At 45.4% G+C, this 17,948-nt stretch overlaps 1 protein-coding gene across 2 annotated transcripts in view; it reads left to right on the plus strand.

Moving 5' to 3' along the window:
* Nucleotides 1-17,948, plus strand: part of cryzl1 (crystallin, zeta (quinone reductase)-like 1) — a 44,004-nt gene that overhangs the window by 3,104 nt on the left and 22,952 nt on the right. For both annotated transcript variants that reach the window (XM_042334383.1, XM_042334382.1), the window contains 3 exons: nucleotides 8,521-8,592; nucleotides 14,264-14,341; nucleotides 17,397-17,469. In XM_042334383.1, the coding sequence (XP_042190317.1) occupies nucleotides 8,527-8,592; nucleotides 14,264-14,341; nucleotides 17,397-17,469 (217 nt within the window). In that variant the 5' untranslated portion in view covers nucleotides 8,521-8,526. The remainder of the gene's footprint in view (nucleotides 1-8,520; nucleotides 8,593-14,263; nucleotides 14,342-17,396; nucleotides 17,470-17,948) is intronic.

Raw genomic sequence — 17,948 nt, forward strand, 5'->3', positions numbered from 1 at the left:
CGTGGATTGAGTGACCAAATTGTGTTTATTTATTTTGAAGGAACCCCTGACTATTATCCCTAAAAGTGATCCACCAATGACTAACAACTAGGTTCCTATTTAGTGCTAAGTAAACAACAACAAGTACTTATACGGTGCCCTCCACGCAGGTAGGGTTTAGTGCACTTAACAGAAGCGGAGCCTGCCTCCGAGCCGGGGTGAAGGGGGAGGTGGCCGTAAGCACGGTTAACCAGGAAAGTCTTCAGGCGGGACTTGAAAGAGGGGTGAGAGAGGGCAAGGCAGAAGAATTGAGGGAGTGTGTTCCAGAGTTTTGGGTGAAGTGGCCAAAAGCACGACCTCCGAGGGTGGGGCAGAGGATGCAACGGACAAGCAGAAGGTCAGTGCCAGTCGAGTTGATGGTAGATTGGGGAGTGAGGAGGTCGGAGAGGTGTCAGAGAATGAAGGGAGTTGAACACGAGTGTGAGGATCTTGAAGTCGATCTGTTCGCTGATGAGGAACCAGTGGAGCCTGGGCCAGAACTGGTGAGATGTGGGTGCGGAGTTTGGTCGGGTCAGTATGCGGGTGGCAGAGTCCGAATGAGCCGGATCTTTTGAATGGTGGAGCTGGGGAGACCGGCGAGAAGCGTGTTGGAGTAATCCAAGCGTGAGGTGACAAACGCATGCACGAAGCTTTCGGCTGCATTTGGGGTAAGATATAGTTGGAGGCGGGCAACGTGGGGGAGGTGGAAGAAGGCGGTCCTGGTCAGGGACTGGATGTGGGAGAGGAAAGAAAGCTGGGGGTCGAACCAGACGTCTACGTTGCGCACTGGTTCGGTGAGTCTGAGGGAGAGCCCAGGGAGGTTGAAGAGTTTAAACCCGCAGGGCAAGCAGAAGTGTGTGGAGTAAGGAAACTTGCCCAATTTTCGCCCTCCCGGGAATCAAACCCAGGTCTCTCGCTTACAAGTCGAGCGCTCTAACCACTGAGCCTCAAGACTCTTTTACTGTACTCTTACACATCATCTCAAAACCACTAGTTCACAGCAGTAATTGTGGCCAACAATAGAAGGGATCAGGAAACCACAAAAAAAGGTACTGAAGAATAAACAGCTTCGAAAATAATCAAATCAAAAATGAAAATGTTGTTAAGACTTTCCTTCCTTCCCTCCTTCAATACAAGCTACACGAACAAAATGTTATGTTGAAAGGAACGGTAAAAAGGTCTCGAGTACATTTCATTGCTTGAAACTCAGGATACTATTTGCACGGGTAAAAAGTCAGGAAATAATCTTTGAACTGAGAGACCCAGTGGACAATTTTTGGTTGGGTTTGCAGACTCTTAAGCAGCAGCGATGGGTTTTCCGCTTGTGTCAGGCCCCCGGCTGGCTGACCATCCCAAAAAAAGACAATCCTTTAATTCAGCCTTAATTGGGAATAGCAATACAAATGATCCTCGCATTTGATACAGCGCCTCATCACGTCTTTGAGACGGCTCAAAGCGCTTCGCAGGATATAATAATACTAATAATATGCCGTAAAGTGTAGTGTATATTGCTGGCAAAACGTGCACAGCGGCGGCGTCCCCGCAAAACAGTCATGAATTGAAGCAATCGATTTATTATTTCTTTTTTTTCTCAAGGGATTATTATCAGGCTTGCGTACGTGTGGAGTAAGGAAACTTGCCCAAGGTTTTTGCCCTGCCCGGGAATCGAACCCAGGCTTCTCGCTTGCGAGGCGAGTGCTCTAACTTATAATAATAAAAATCATCAGGCTCTGGCCTGCTCCATGTCTCCCGCCCGACCCGCCCTACCATCGGTGGTCGGGCTTTCAGCCTCTCTGCCCCCACACTCTGGAACTCCATCCCACGGTCCCTTCCCCTCGCTTCCTCCCTCGCCTCCTTCAAGGCCGGTCACAAGACCCTTCTCTTCGACCGAGCCTTTGGTCTCCCTCCCACCTCTCTGCCTTCCCCCGCCCCTACCCCACCCCTCCCCCTGCTCGGGGCCCGACACCTGACTGTTCAGCGGTTTGGGATGTGAGAGGCACTCTATAAATGTAATTTTGTTGTTGTTGTAATAATAATGACAACCATAATAACAATCCTGTCATTTGATATTATTAAAGACCGTTTTTATCCGAGGGATTGTTTACTACGATTTTCCCCCCCGTAGCTCAGCGGAGTGGTTAGAGCGTTCGCCTCGTCAAGTGAGAGAACCCGGGTTCGATGTTTTCCCCCACCCCCCCATGTTGGGCAAATTTCCTTACTCCACACACACGCACAAACACACGCGCACGTACGCCCCTGTTTACCTATGGGTAAGAAAAACAATCTCTGGGAACACAGGTCAGACAGCATCTATGGAGAAAGGAAAGTAAGTCCATGTTTCAAGTCTACGATCATTTGTTAGGGTCCACTCTCAGCCCTCTTTATTTGCATCAGAATTAAATTGCATCCACAAATAAGACTTTCTGAACATATCAGTTTCTGCTCACACAGTGTCTTGACATCATAGCACTTGATAGGACTGATATTGAATGCCTCAAAGACTTTGGAACCAGTAATTTAAATTGTACTGAAAATAACCGAACGTTAACTTTTTCAAGATATTAAAAAAGGCACAACAATATCTCTTCCCCCACCCTTTGAGGTAAATGTGGTTTGCATGTACAAATGCAGATTGTTCTTAAGAACCTACTTTTGCATCAAACATCCTATCGGCTCTTTTAAACTATTACCATACATTACAATGACACTTGCTGACATCACATTGTTTTCTGTGCGTGTGTGTCATCAAAACATCTGCAACTGCTCTAGCGCAAACTGGACTGCAAATCGACGAGCTTCTTACTTTGCCTTGGCAATACCCCAGATGAATCTCTGCTGGAGCTTACATACTAATATCTAAATTGGAATAAAATTATATCCCGCATAATTATCATAATCAGCTAACTAAGATTAAAAACAAAGCTTAATGTTACTGCCCATCATCTATGGCATCAATCATTGAAATAGGACTTTGTGATGTTACACCTAGTGGCTTTAATAATAATATAATAATCCTTGTATTTGATACAGCGCCTTATCATGTCTTCGAGGCGTCTCAAAGCGCTTCACAGAATATACTGTAAAGTGAGTTGACTGTATATTTTGTGGGTGAAATGCGGCAGCCAATTGTGCACAGCAGCGTCCCACAAACAGTGGCCCGGAAAAGCGATCTGCCAATCGACTAACAACCGGGTTACTGCTCAGTAAACAGAGGCGTGTGGAGAAAGGAAACTTGGCCTACATTTCAGCCTTCCGGGAATCGAACACAGATCTCTCGCTTGCGAGGCAAGTGCTTTAATCACTGAGCTATGGACGTGAGGTTGCAATGCGGTAACTAGGGACAACTGAGAAATTCCATATTTACGGATAACAATTTGTAACAATTGGGAATATACATTACGGTTGGAGTCCCATATAATGTAGTCATTAGAGCGCTCGCCTCACAAGCGAGAGGACCTGGTTTTGATTCCCGAACAGAGTGAAACCTTAAGCAAGTTTCCTTATGCCACTGTTTACGTAGGAGAAAGTAGGAATCCGGCTGAAGGTTGATTTGGGCGAATCACTTTCTGGGGGTGATAAACCCTTAAGAAAAATTGGTCACTCAATCTACGACTGTGGGACACTGCTGTGTGCAATTGGCTGCCGCATTTTGCCCACAAAATACACAGTCAATCCACGTTACAATATATTCTGTGAAACGCTTTGACATGATAAGGTGCTATATCAAATGTGGGGATTATTGTTAGACTAGGCACCTTTCTGTCCCAATGGAAATCCTATTTTGCATTACCAATTGGTGTTGAGGTAGCTCACTGTCACTTCTCGCTCTGTTGTCAAATGTATCTTCTCGTCTGTGGGGTTGCTGATTTATTTGGACAAATTAAGGCCAGTTTTATGCTGGTGATCTGCACCAACAAGGAACTGGACTGTAACAGTTAACAGAGAGGAGACTTTCACTCTATTAATCTAGGTTACATTTGACCCCAGAGTGACAGTGAGCTAACTCGACACCACTAGATTCCAATTTTCTCAACTCTTGAAGGAGCTGACTTGGCCAAGAAATAGATCTCTAAAATTCTGCCGTTTGCCTCCTATCGATAATAATCAGGAGAAACAATCCTACATGTTTTTTTTCCGTGACCAAGGGGCAATGAGGCTAATAATAGTCCCTACTCTTACCATAACTACCTTAGTCCACCTTAACTCAGCAGACACTAAGGTATAATCGCATAGTTACTGATACCTGAGATCTTCCTAATCTGTATTGCTCAGTTTCTCACTGGGGACTGACTGCCTTTAACAATTGAGCCATTACATTTATCTAGAATAAAACTCTTGTCCTGTTTTATCATAACTCAGCTTGGAGTAGCTTATTGGTTAGTCACGGAAGCGAAAGCCCTCGGGTTTGACACATGGGCGGGGTGAAGAATCAGGAAAGTTTCCTTATGCCACACGCCTCTGTTTACCTAGTAGTATGTCGGAACCCGGTTGTTAGTCGATTGACGGATTGCTCTTCTGGAGGTAATAATCCCTCCCACNAAAAAATACAAACCAAAAATTTGGATTATTCAATCCAGGACCGTTTGTGGGACACTTCTGTGCATATTTAGCTACCGTGTTTTGCCCACAAAATACAGTTAATCCACTTTATTAACTTTATATTCTGTGAAGCACTTTGAGGCATCTCCACAACATGATAAGGCGCAAATGCAAGGATTTTTTTAAAGCTTGGTATTAACTGATAATCCTCTTGCAAAGTTCTATATTCTGTTTTTTAAAAAAATAAGTTAACATTTGGCTATACATTGTAATTGGTTAACTACTTTTAGCAAAATAATGCTAGGTGTTTTGAGTTTTGGATCATTTTAAGTGGATTTGATTCAGGTTTCTCGTGGCACACCTTTCATCCTCAAATAAGAGAACTGGAGGTTTGACTTTGGCCCATACAAATTTCATTGGAAATTGGGCAATAGTACGAAGGTTGAAACCAAATTGAGTAAAGGTACTTAAGTATTACACCTTTGGCTACATGAACACTGAGTTAGGAATGTTCACTTGTAGTTGTGTAATAAATATGCAAAACTTACAAGTCTACTGCCAATTGTATCAAAGTTAAATTTTTGCCCAACTATAGATTGTATGCAGTGTGGAGTCCTTTAGCTCAGTGGTTAAAGCACTCACCTCGCAAGCGCGAGACAACAACAATGTGTACTTATATTGTGCCCTCCACACAGGGTAGCGCTACAGAGCACTTAACAGTGGCGGAGCCTGACTCTGAGCCAGGGGGTTGGGTGGGAGGAAGGTTTTCAGGCAGGACCTGAAAAAAGAGAAAGACAGGGCAAGGCAGAGGGATTGAGAGAGAGTATTCCAGAGTTTTGGGGCGTAGTGGCTGAAAGCGTGACCTCCGATGGTGGGGCGGAGGATGCGAGGGATTAGCAGGAGCAGAGGTGCCGGGTGGTGGATTGGGGAGTGAGGAGATCGGGAGGTGCCAGAGAGTGAAGAGATTTGAACACAAGCGTGAGGGTCTTGAAGTCGATCTGTTCGGTGATGGGGAGCCAGTGGAGTTTGGCCAGAACTGGTGAGATGTGGGCGCGGAGTTTGGTCCGGGTCAGTATGCGGGCGGCAGAATTCTGAATGAGCTGGATCTTTTTAATAGTGGGATATGGGTTCATTTCCCAGGCAGGGCAAAGCTTTGGGCAAGTTTCCTTACTCCACACACCTCTGTTTACCTAGCAGTAACTAGGAACTCAGTTGTTAGTTGATTGATGGATCGGTAATAATTCTTCAAAACAAATAATAATAAATTGGTCACTCAATCCACGACACTGCCGTGTTTCGCAGTATATTCTGCGCAGTGCTTTGAGACGTCTCAAAGACGTGATAAGGTGCAATATCAAATGCAAGATTTATTATTATAAATAGGTGTTTCTCTCACTCATACCTGTAATAATATCACTTCTTTGTTTATCTCATTCCTTGCTTTTGATGTTCTGAGGCCGTTGCTTGATGGTGGTCACTTTACTCTTTGGGACGTATTTTAACAGGTGCAATTAAAGAAAGTCCATCACTGTGTTGAGTGATTTTAAATCCTAGCGTAGGTCCACAGATATATAACAGATATATAACATTGGCCTCTTTTGGCCAATACATCAGCGACTGGAAGCGCTCCAATGTAATAGAAATTTATACCTGCATCATAAAAATGTACCAATGTTGCTCCCACAGTAATCTTTAAATTGAGTCAATAAATCTGCGTCAGAAATAGCTGTAGTGCTCTCATCATTCTTTCGATCAGCAAACATGAAAGCTGCCAGCACCATCTCTGGTCTGGATGTGCTCTGACTTCCCGATGCTCTCATTTATCTTTCCATTTTAGGTGATGCAATACCATAGCTGAAATTTTATGCTAAATGAAGAGAGATCTCCCCCCCCCCCAAAAAAAAAAATCACTAATACAGCCTATTATTCCTTTTTCTCTCTTTACAAGAATGTGGTGGTGATTCATGCTCAAGTCATAGAATCTTACAGCAAGAGGCAAACGGAGAACTTTCGGCCTATCGTGTCTGTGCCGGTTCTTTGAAAAAGCTATCCAATTAGTCCTACTCCCCCGCTCTATCCCCATAGGCCTAATGTTTTCCTTTTCAAGTACCTATCCAATTAGTAATAATAATAAGTGTAGCTCTATGATGCCCTACAATCCTCAGGTACCACTGCCCTCGCCAGACTGAACTGGCAGAACAACTTCAAGATTCTGATCCTGATAAATGATTGTGGGACGCTGCTGTGCGTAATTGGCTGCTACATTTGGCCCACAAAATACACGGTCCATTCACTTTACACTATGTCCTGTGAAGCGCTTTGAGACATCTCGAAGACGTGATAAGGCGCTATATCAAAAGGAAGGATTATTATCTGTTCTGGAGGCTACAGAAGCTATGATTCTTCAGCTCAATGCCTGCTTGGCATCTTCTCAAAAGCCAGAGGAAAGGACTCTGCAAAATTGCTGCGAGCACTGGCAGCAATATGCTGCAGATGCTGTTGTCATGTGGTACTGCCACTACCACAACAGACATACGGAAAAAGGAACTGGGCAGTTGTGCCAAACAGAACAAGTACCATATGGACTCCACCTGCAGATGGAGAAAATAATAAGACAACTCGGTTATTTTCCTGGAAGCACCTAAGCTTCCTCAATCTTCCTATACTGACCTATGGCCCCAGCCTCTTGGTCATGAAGCGCTTTCAGACATCTCGAAGACCCGAGAAGTCGCTATATCAAATACAGGTTTATTATTATTATAAAAAGCCTTCATCTCTCAATGCACATTAAGCAATCCAGGACTCTACCCCGCGTGAAGGGCGCTATATAAATGCAAGTTGTTGTTATTATATAAATGTGTAAAACCATTTCCAAAACCTCAATGAGTTTTTGAAACCTCTCGAATTCAAGATCCTCATCCTCACTTACAAGGCCATTCACGGCCTCGCTCCTTCCTACCTCTCCGACCTACTATCCCCCTACTTACCTGCCGGTACACTCCGTTCCTCTGGCTCCGGTCTGCTCCACATCCCCCGCCCCAACCGCCCTACAATCGGTGGCCGGGCCTTCAGCCTCTCAGCCCCGAGGCTCTGGAACTCTATCCCCCAGTGCCTTCGCCGCTTCCTCCCTTTCCTCCTTCAAGGCCGGTCTCAAGACCTTTCTCTTTGACCATACCTTCAGCTCCCCTCTCGACTCTCTACCCCTCCTCGCCACCTCCCTTCCCTCCCCTCACCCTGACCATTTCCCCCCCTCCTCGCTCCCTCCCTTCCCTCCCCTCACCCAGACCATTTCTCCCTCCTCACTCCCTCCCCTCACCCTGACCATTTCCCCCCTGCTCGGGTCCTGACCCAACTGTCCAGCTCTTTGGGACATCCTCCCGACGTGAAAGGCGCTCTATAAATGGAATCTTGTTGTTGTTCTACAATATAGTGATACATAGCAAACAACAGCAAAATTACATTTGTATTTCACCAGGAGGAAGTTCCAAGGCACTGGACAGACATTTCAGACCCGAGCTGGGGGTCAGGGAGGGTGGTGGGCAGGGGGGAAGCAGGGAGATCGAAAGCACGGTCGAAGAGGAGGGTCTTGAGATGGATCTTGAAGGAGGCACGGGCGGGGGTGAGGCGGAGGGACTGTGGGATGGATTTACAGTGGGTGGGGGCAGAGTGGCAAAAGTTCTGCCCACCAATAGTGGGTCAAGCGAGGCGGGGGACATGAAGCAGGCCGGAGCCCGCTGAGTGGAGGGAGTGAGCAGGATGGTAGGGGGTCAGGAGATTGCAGAGGTTGGGGGAACCAAGGCCATCGAGGGCTTTGAAGGTAAGAACTAGGATCTTGAACTGTATCTGTGTGATGGGAAGCCAGTGGAGTTGGGCGAGGATGGGGGTGATAGGACATGAAGCAAGAACTTATCATGACCGTCTTACTAATATGTGTAACCTGATACCTGATTTTTGTTTTTAAAGCTCGAGATGAAGGGGTTGTATTGTCAGCTGAGTAAATCCAATGAAGACCTGACATTTGTGTTTCACGACCAGGTTAGTGCTGTACTTGACGATTGAGTCCTTCATAAATTAAACATATATATATACATATATTGGTCACTTAATCCACATTGTGACACTGTTGTGCGCAATTGGCTGCTGCGTTTCGCCCACAAAAATATAGTCAATTCATTCTACAGTATATTCTGTGAAGCGCTTTGAGACGTCTCAATGACGTGGTGCGGTTCCATAACAAATGCAAGGATTATTGATTTATTAACTTATAGATGTGCAGACACACCCATTCAGTAAATTGTGTTCACTTTGATAATATTCCCAAAGACTTGGAATAAGGCAATCATACTTTATTGGTTTAAAGGGCAGTTTACATATAGCTATACTGTTGTACAGTATTAATCATTTCCTGTTCTGGTAATCAGTGGACAAACCCAGCTTGAACTTTCTACAGTTGAATTCTCTGGTTAGTTCAAAAAATTATTTGGTGCTCAAAACAGGGTTATTTTTATTGTGTTTTGTTTTAAAAACAAGATTTTTTTTACTTTACATTTGTTGTAGATTTCCACAGTCTGGAGGATATCTTAAGGCGTTTCACAGTAAAGTGTAGTGACTGTATTTTGTAGGCGAGCTCGGCAGCCAATTTGTACAGAGCAATGCAATATCCCACAAACAACCATCAAGCGAATCAACAATTTTAATTTGGGGGAAATTCTTGGCCAGAACAGTGGTGGGGGGGGGGAGAGGGGGAAGTAACGCTTGTCTCTTTTCAACTAATGGCCTGGGATCTTTAACATCTACCTGAACAGGCAGACAAGACAGGGCCTCAGTTTAATGTCTCATCCAAAGGTCTTTTTTTCTCTTGTTTGTGCTGACTGTTGGAACCTCCAAAGATCAACCATTTGCTTTTTCAAGTGGTCAGATTTTTTTGATAAATATTCACAGGGCTTCTCTGGTCCCTAAAATCATCCAATTTGTGACAGCAGTATTAGGGTAACAGGAAGATCAAGATTTTCCTCTTCTTTCCCCTTCCCCCAAGTAGTGGTTAGAGCAGGGCAAAACGTTGGGTAAATTTCCTTACTCTGCACGCCTCTGTTTGTCTCGCAGTAAACCATTTGTTAGTCGATTGGTGGATTGCTTTTCAAGGCTAACAATTCCTTCCAAAAAAAATTACAAATTGGTCACTCAATCCATGACTGTTTGTGGGACGCTGCTGTGTGCAATTGGCTGTTGCGGAGCGCCCCAATAATATACTGTCAATTTACAATATATTCTGTGAAGCGTCTCGAAAACATGATAAGGTGCTATATCAAATGCAAGGATGATAAGCATCATGCCTGCTCAATGGCATTATAAGTGGATGTGGATGTTTAATACTTTTTGAGATGTCTGCCTGCCTGTCAGATCTCAGGGGTTGGATGAGCACAAATTTCCTTCAACTGAATGTCGACAAGACGAAAGCCGTACTCTTTGGCTCTCGTCAACATCTCAAATCCCACGGCTCTCACCTGCCCGTCCTTCCCCTAAAACTCTCCGAACCCATACGCAACCTTGGTGTCAGCTTCGACTCCCAATTGTCCTTCCTCCCCCACATCTGGTCCCTCACCAGCACCGCTTTCTTCCACCTCCGACGCATCGCCCATCTCTGCAGATACCTCTCTCCAAAGGCCGCTGAAACCCTAGTCCATGCCTTTGTCACCTCTAGGCTGGACTACTAAACTACTCTTAACGCCCTCCTCGCTGGTTTCCCATCCACCACCATCCATAAAATCCAAATCATCCAAAACCCTGCCGCCCGCATTCTCACCCGCACCAAACTACATTCCCCGATTGCCTCAGTCCTCACCAGACTGCACTGGCTGCCTATCCTAGAGAGGATGATTTCAAGATCCTCACCCTTGTATTCAAATCCTTCCACTCCTCTGCACCCCCCTACCTCTCTGACCTCCTCGCTCCTCAAAACGTTCCTCCGGGTCTGGCCTCCTCCTCGTCTCCTGAGTCCTCCACTCCACCCTCGGCGGCCGTGCTTTCAGCCACTATGCCCCGAGGCTCTAGAATTCCCTTCCTCACTCCCTTCACCTCGCTCCCTCTCTTCCTACTTTCAGGTCCCTACTGAAGACCCTTTCTTTTCGACCGCGCCTTTGGTCACCTTCCTCACCCTGCCCCCGGCCTCGGCCCCGGGATTCATTACTGTGAAGCGCTCTGAGATGCCATCCGGCGTGGAGGGCGCTATATAAATCCAAGTTTTTGTTGTTGTCTAAAAGACTTGAAAAGCACTATGTCAAATGGAAGGATTATTATTATTATATTATAAAACTTTAAATCAATTTCATGAAGAAAAGATGAGAGCATTACTCAACCCATTCAGCCTCTCACTCCCTCCGTAGTCAGTGCACATAAACCCATGCAGCTGCTCCCTCCTCTAGGTTCTAGACAACCACCATGCCAGTAAATCCTAAGTGCTTGTGAACTAGACGTGGCTCAGGGTTGTAGAATAGAAATTTCCAGGTATGGGAAAACAAGGTGCAGCAAAGAATAGGTGAAATGGGAAGCATGTAACTCTTGGGTTTATTCTACCAATTGATTACATTCACTTTAGAGTGTGGAGTCCTGGAGTGTATTGGTTAGAGCTCTCGCCTCACAAGCGAGAGGATCTGGGTTCAAATCCCAGGCAGGGCGAAACGTTAGGCAAGTTTCCTAACGCCACACGCCTCTGTTTGCCTAACAGTAAGTAGGAACCCGGTCATTAGTCGATTGGCAGATCGCTTTTCTGGGGATTAATCCCTTCAAAATTAAATAAATTAAGTAATTTGCTCACTCATTCCAAGACAATTTGTGGGACACTGCTGTGCGCAATTGGCTACCTCTTTGGGCCCACAAAGTATACAGTTAATTCACTTTACTATATATTTACTGTGATTTACTTTTATCATAACTAATCGCTAACTAATGGTCATCATCTGTACAGGACTACTTTACATTCAGGTTTGGTTTTATATTTCTTTAGTAATGTAACATTGTGCTGCCAGTTGTTATAGTTATGTGTGATTGTTATGTTTGCTCCCATTGTTGTATGTCTTCCATTCCTTATATTCCTTATGTCTTCCATATCCTAGGTGGCCTAGGATTGCTAGGTTTTAATAAAGAGCTCTTGTTTCTACTGAATGTATCCTCAACTCTCTGTAGTATCCTAAACAAGTAAGGAGTAAGCACTTCGGAGGGAAATTGTCAACATTGGAGGTCTAGTACGAGCAGACTTCGATTAGACCTTCCAGTTACCGGATATTGGGGTCAATTCCATTCCCCAGCTCTCTCCCCAAAGCCCTGCAAACTTGTCCTCCCCAAATAATTATCTACTTCTCTCTTAAAAGTTGTCTTGAGTCAGAAGATTATGGGTTTAATTCTCAAGTCCAGACTTGGAACTCATGCAGCCTTAAGATGACGCTCCATTGCATTGCTTGTGCTGCCGTCGTTCAGATGAAACGTTAAACCTGCCAATTAGGTGGAATTTAAAGATCCTATGGCACGATTTGAAAAGACGAGACAGTTTTGTCCCGTGTCCTGGCCAACAATCCCCAAATAAAATTGGTCCTTTACTTTTTGTTTGTGGGACCTTGCTGTGCGTAAATTGGCTGCTGCATTTGCCCACAAAAAATGCATAGACGCTGCACTTTACAGTAAATCCTGTGAATCGCTTTGGGACAGCATCCTGACATGAAAGGCGCAATTATCAAATACAAGGATAATGAATGTTATTATAAGTTGATGGTTGCTTTCATTTTGGCATAGCTTGTTTTAAAATAATGCTTTGATCCCTGGAGGATTGGTATATTTTGCTCTTATTTAGGTTCATCCTAAGAAATGCTTCCTGGTACCAGCCATGAACTCTCCCAAAAGTGTGTTTGGGGGATTGTACCTCAGGGGATACTCAGCCTTCAGCTTCTCTGCCCCCACCCCTTGGAACTCCACCCCACATTCCCTTCGTCTTGCTCCCTCCCTTGCCTCCTTCAAGGCACGTCTCCTCTTTGACCACGCATTCGGCCACCATTCTACCCCTACCCTACTCCCACCCTCCCTGCATCCCAGCCCCTCCTGACCCCAACCCCCAGCTCGGGTCCAAATGACAGCACCTTGAGATGTCTTCCCGTCTTGAAAGGCGCTGTGTAAATGTAATTTGTTGTTGTTGTAGTATGGGAAGGGCAGGCCATCGATGAATATTATTTTTGTTAACTCAGGCTCAAGTGTAGCAATTATTTGTGTTAATCCCACTGAGCTCAGCCAGTTGAGCAAAGCACTTGGGATCCCAGTGTGCCTGGTTTAAATCCCGGTGGTTTGACTCAGGTGTTTACCATTTTAAGTTCAATAATATGAGCATCATGTCTCAAAGTTTTCAATAATGCAGCACACCCTCAATGCTGCACTGGATGACCCGTTTGGATTATGAGCTCAAGTCTCAGGGTCGGGCTCAAACCCATAACTTTCTAGACAAAACTGGGAGCATAAGGATAAGATGAGGATATCGAAGTTAATATAATCTAAATTCGCGGATGACACAAAACTAGGAGAACGTGTCAACACAACGACATTAAAAAAAATGCAGCGAGACATAGATAGGTAGGTTAGGTGATTGGACAGGTAGGTGGCAGATGAAGTATAACGTAGGGAAGTGCGAAGTCATCCACCTCGGTAGCAAAAACAGGAGAACGGGTTATTTTTTAGAAGGGGAGAGATTGGAATGTGTTAGCGTCCAGAGGGACTTGGGTGTCCTTGTACACCAATCACAGAAAGTTAGTCTGTAGGTGCAGCAGCAATTAGGAAGGCGAACGGTATGTTAGCATTCATTATGAAAGGATTAGAGTATAAGAGTAGGGAAGTCTTGCTGCAACGGTATAGGGCTCTGGTGAGACCACACCTGGAATACTTAAGGAAGGATGTACTTGCCTTGGAGTGGGTACAGGGTAGATTTACTAGGTTAGTACCAGGGATGAAGGGGATGAGTTATGAGAAATGGCTGACCAATTTGGGCCTATAATTCTCTGGAATATAGAAGAATTAGAGGGGATCTTATAGAAACCTATAAGATCATCGAAGGGCATGATAGAGTAGATAGTGGGAGATTGTTTCCCCCGGTTGGAGAAACTAAAACCAGGGGTCACAACCTTAAAATCAGAGGCAGCCCTTTCGCACTGAGTTGAGGAAGAACTTCTTCACTCAAAGGGTGGTGAATGTATGGAACTCACTACCCCAAAGGGCTGTTGACGCTCAGTCCTTGAACATATTCAAGCCTGAGATAGATATATTTCTTATTGCAAAAGGGATTAAGGGATATGGGGATAAGGAAGGGTCAGGTTATTAACTGGAGTTAGATTAGAAGATCAGCCATGATTGAATGGCGGGGCAGGCTCGAAGGGCCGAATGGCCTACTCCTGCTCCTACATGTTATGTTATGCCATGTTTCTCTCAGTCCTACCACTGATGTGATCACACTGGGTAGTCTTACAATACAAAATTACATGTGTATAGCACCTTTCACGTCGGGAGGACATCCCAAGCTACTAGACAGCGAGGGATTTGGATCAGAGCTTGGGGAGTGGGGGGGGGTTGTTAGGGTAAGAGAGGGTGGAGGACGGAGGTGTTGTTAGGAGCAGCAGTCGCTCGTGGAGAGAACAAGAACAGTCTTCTTAACACAATGCTTTCTTTTGTTTTTAAGGAATCTCTTCCCATTCTAAGTGGGCATGATGTCAAATTACAGATTAAAGCTTGTGCTTTCAGCCTTGTGAATACAAAGGTACGTTTACATGTATGATGGAGTCCTGTAGCTCATGGTTAGAGCTGCATTTGCCTACGGAATACACAGTCACTCCACTTTGCAGTGCATCCTGTGAAGGTGCCATTCAGAAGTCAAAGGCACCGCTGATTCAAATGTCAGGAGTTATAATTATTCTTATTTATTTTAACATAACATGTCAGAGCAGGAGTAGGCCAGAGTAGGAGTCCTGTAGCTCAGTGGTTAGAGCACTCGCTTTGCAAGCGAGAGACCTGAGTTCAATTCCAGGCAGAGGACAAAACCTTGGGCAAGTTTCCTTACTCCACACAGAGCCTAATAATAATCCCTCCAAAACCAAAAACAATAATAAATTGGTCATTTTCAATCTACGACTGTTTGTGGGACATTGCTGTGCGCAATTGGCTGCCGCGTTCGCCCACAAATATACAGTCAATTCACTTTACAGTGTGTTCTGTGAAGCGCTTTGGGACGTCCTCCCGACGTGAAAAGCGCTATATCAAATGCAAGGATTATTATTATTATTACGATTGAATGTTACTTTTTCTGGAAGGGAAACACAAAATTATTGCTTATGTAGCACACAGATGGTTACTCAGTTTAGCGCATCAGGCCCTCAACAGCTGAAAGATTGCACCACCCTGATGTAGATAATCAAATATGCAGTTCTTATACTAGACAAAAAGTGCAACCATTTTCACTGAGAAGTATAGAATACGACAGCACAGAAGGAGACCATTCGGCCCACCGTACTTGTGCCAGCTCTTTGGAAGAGCTACCCACTCTTTCGCCATAGCCCTAATGCTTTCCTTTTCAAGTCTCTATCTAATTCCCATTTGAAAGTTGTTATTAAATCTGCTTCCAGCACCCTTTCAGGCAGTGCATTCCAGACCATAACAAATTCTCCTCATCTCCCCTCTGGTTCTTTTGCCAATTATCTTAAATCTATGTGCCTCGATTGTAGACACACCCCTCAGTGGAAACGGTTTTTCCCTGTTAACTCTGATCAAACCCCCTCATAATTTTGAACACCTCTATTAAAACATCAAAAAAAACATCAGCTAAGCCTAAGGGACCAATACGGAATTTGTTCCAGTGTTTCCTCTTTAAAGTTTTCTCATTTGCATTTGCTGGTTTTGTGACTGATTTTTTAAAAAAATCCTTTTTCTAACATTTCTTTTGTGCTTTGTGGCTTTTATTTTTGGTACGCACTGCCTCAGAAAGCCATAGAAATTGGTTGAGGATTCAAGAGAGAGACGCATAGATGCTCAGGGAATGAATATATTAAAGAGTACAATGGGGAGGTGGGACTGGAAGAGATTGCAGTATGTGTGCTACTGAATGGTCTACCGTAGAGAGATCTTCAAAATGCCTTCACCTGTTCCCAATTTCTCATGTTCTCATTTTATTTTATTCCCAGCTGCGCTCTTTCCTCTCCACCCATACATTATTCGAACCCCTTCAGTCGGGTTTCCGTGCCCATAGCACAGAAACCGCCCTGGTCAAGGTCACCAATGACATCTTGACCATCTGTGACCAGGGCTCCCTCTGCCTCCTCGTCCTCCTCGACCTATCGACCGCATTCGATACGATCGACCACGCTATCCTCCTCCACCGCTTGTCCTCCCATCTCAACCTTCAAAGCCCTGTCCTTGAGCGGTTTAGGTCATACCTCTCTCACCGTCTTCATTTTGTTTCCACAAACGGCTTTTCCTCCACTCCCTGCACTGTCTCGTGCGGTGTCCCTCAGGGCTCTGTCCTCGGTCCCCTCCTCTTCACCCTCTATATGCTTCCCCCTGTGGTGACATCATCCGCAGACATGGGGTTAACTTCCACATGTATGTGGATGACACCCAACTCTACCTTTCGTCATCTACCCTCAACTCCACGACCACCGATGTCCTGACATCCTGCCTGTCTGACATTGAGTCCTGGACGAGACAACTTTCTTCAGCAAAACGTGCACAAAACTGAGGCCCTCCTGATTGGCTCACGTCAGCGCCTCCGCACCTCAGGTACTGACAGCATCAGCATCCAAGGCTGCACTCTCCACCTCTCAAAGCCATCAGGAACCTCGGGGTTCTGTTCGACCCTGAGCTGTCCGTTCTCCCTCATATCCGCACCACAACCGACACCGCCTTCCATCACCTCCGGAACATCGCCAGACTACGGCACTACCTCACTCCTCACGCAGCTGAAATTCTGGTCCACGCCTTTATCACTTCAAGGCTGGACTACGGGAACTCTCTCCTCGCGGCCTTCCCGCCACCTCCCTCCACACTGCAGGTCATTCAGAACTCTGCAGCTCGTGTACTGTCCCTCCGTTCCTCTGGCTCCGGTCTGCTCCACATCCCCCGCCCTAACTGCCCTACCATCGGAGGCCGGGCCTTCAGCCACTCAGCCCTGAGGCTCTGGAACTCTATCCCCCAGTGCCTGCGCCGCTTCCTCCTTCAAGGCCGGTCTCAAGACCTTTCTCTTTGACTGTGCCTTCAGCTCCCCTCTCGACTCTCTACCCCCTCCTCGCTCCTTCCCTCCCCTCACCATTTTCCCCCATGCTCGGGTCCTGACCCAACTGTCTAGCGCCTTGGGACGTTCTCCCGACGTGAAAGGCGCTCTATAAATGAAATGTTGTTGTTGTTGTTATTTCTGTCTCTTAAGATATTTATTAGTCCCATAGTGCAGTGGTTACCGTACTCGTCTCACAAGCGAGAGGACCCGGGTTTGTTTCCCAGGCGGGACGAAACCTGAGGCAAGTTTCCTTACTCCATAGGCCAGTGTTTACCTACCAGTAAGCAGGACCCCAGGTGTTAGAAGATTGGCGGATCGCTTTTCGGGGGGAAAATAATCCCTCAAAAAAAATGTGTTCATCATTTGTGGGACACTGGCTGCACAATTTGCTACCGCGATTCACCCACAAGATGCACAGACAATTCACTTTATGGTCTATCCCATGAAGTGCTTTGAGACGTTTCAACGACATGATAAGGCGCTATATAAAATGTAAGGATTATTATTGCCTGTTTCTGACTTGGTGACAAAAGCTCACTTCTGTACTTAGCTGCTGACCGAGCTGAAGTTGCAGAAAGAGTTCTTGCCAGTTGGAAGAGAAATTGCTGGAGAGGTTCTTGAAGGTAAGCACCGTCTTGATTTTCGTGTGAAATAAGCAAAATTGCTTATCACCAACTTTCAGGTGGCGGATGCTTCAGGAAAATTTCTGCACATGAAGTTATTTGGTCATTTGGCAAGCAAGAGGATCTGGGTTTGATTCCTAGATGGGACAGAGCGAAGCCTTAGGCAAGTTTCCTTACTCAATACACACACACACACAGAGTAAGTATGAACCCACTTGATTGGTGGATCACTTTTCCAGGGGTAATTATCCCTTCAAAATAATAATACTTTGGTCATTCAATCTGCGACTGTTTGTGGGACACAATTGGCTGCTGGGTTTCGCCCACAAAATTTAGAGTCAATTCACTTTACAGTATATCCTGTGAAGCGTTTTGAGATGATTAGAAGACATGATAAGACGCTATGTCAAAAGCAAGGATTATTATTAGCATCAATGCAATTTTTGTCAACATTGCATTTCCGCATCAGAGCACATATG

Source organism: Callorhinchus milii, unplaced genomic scaffold, assembly GCF_018977255.1.
Source record: "Callorhinchus milii isolate IMCB2004 unplaced genomic scaffold, IMCB_Cmil_1.0 Scaffold4, whole genome shotgun sequence".
Taxonomy (NCBI): Eukaryota; Metazoa; Chordata; class Chondrichthyes; order Chimaeriformes; family Callorhinchidae; genus Callorhinchus; species Callorhinchus milii.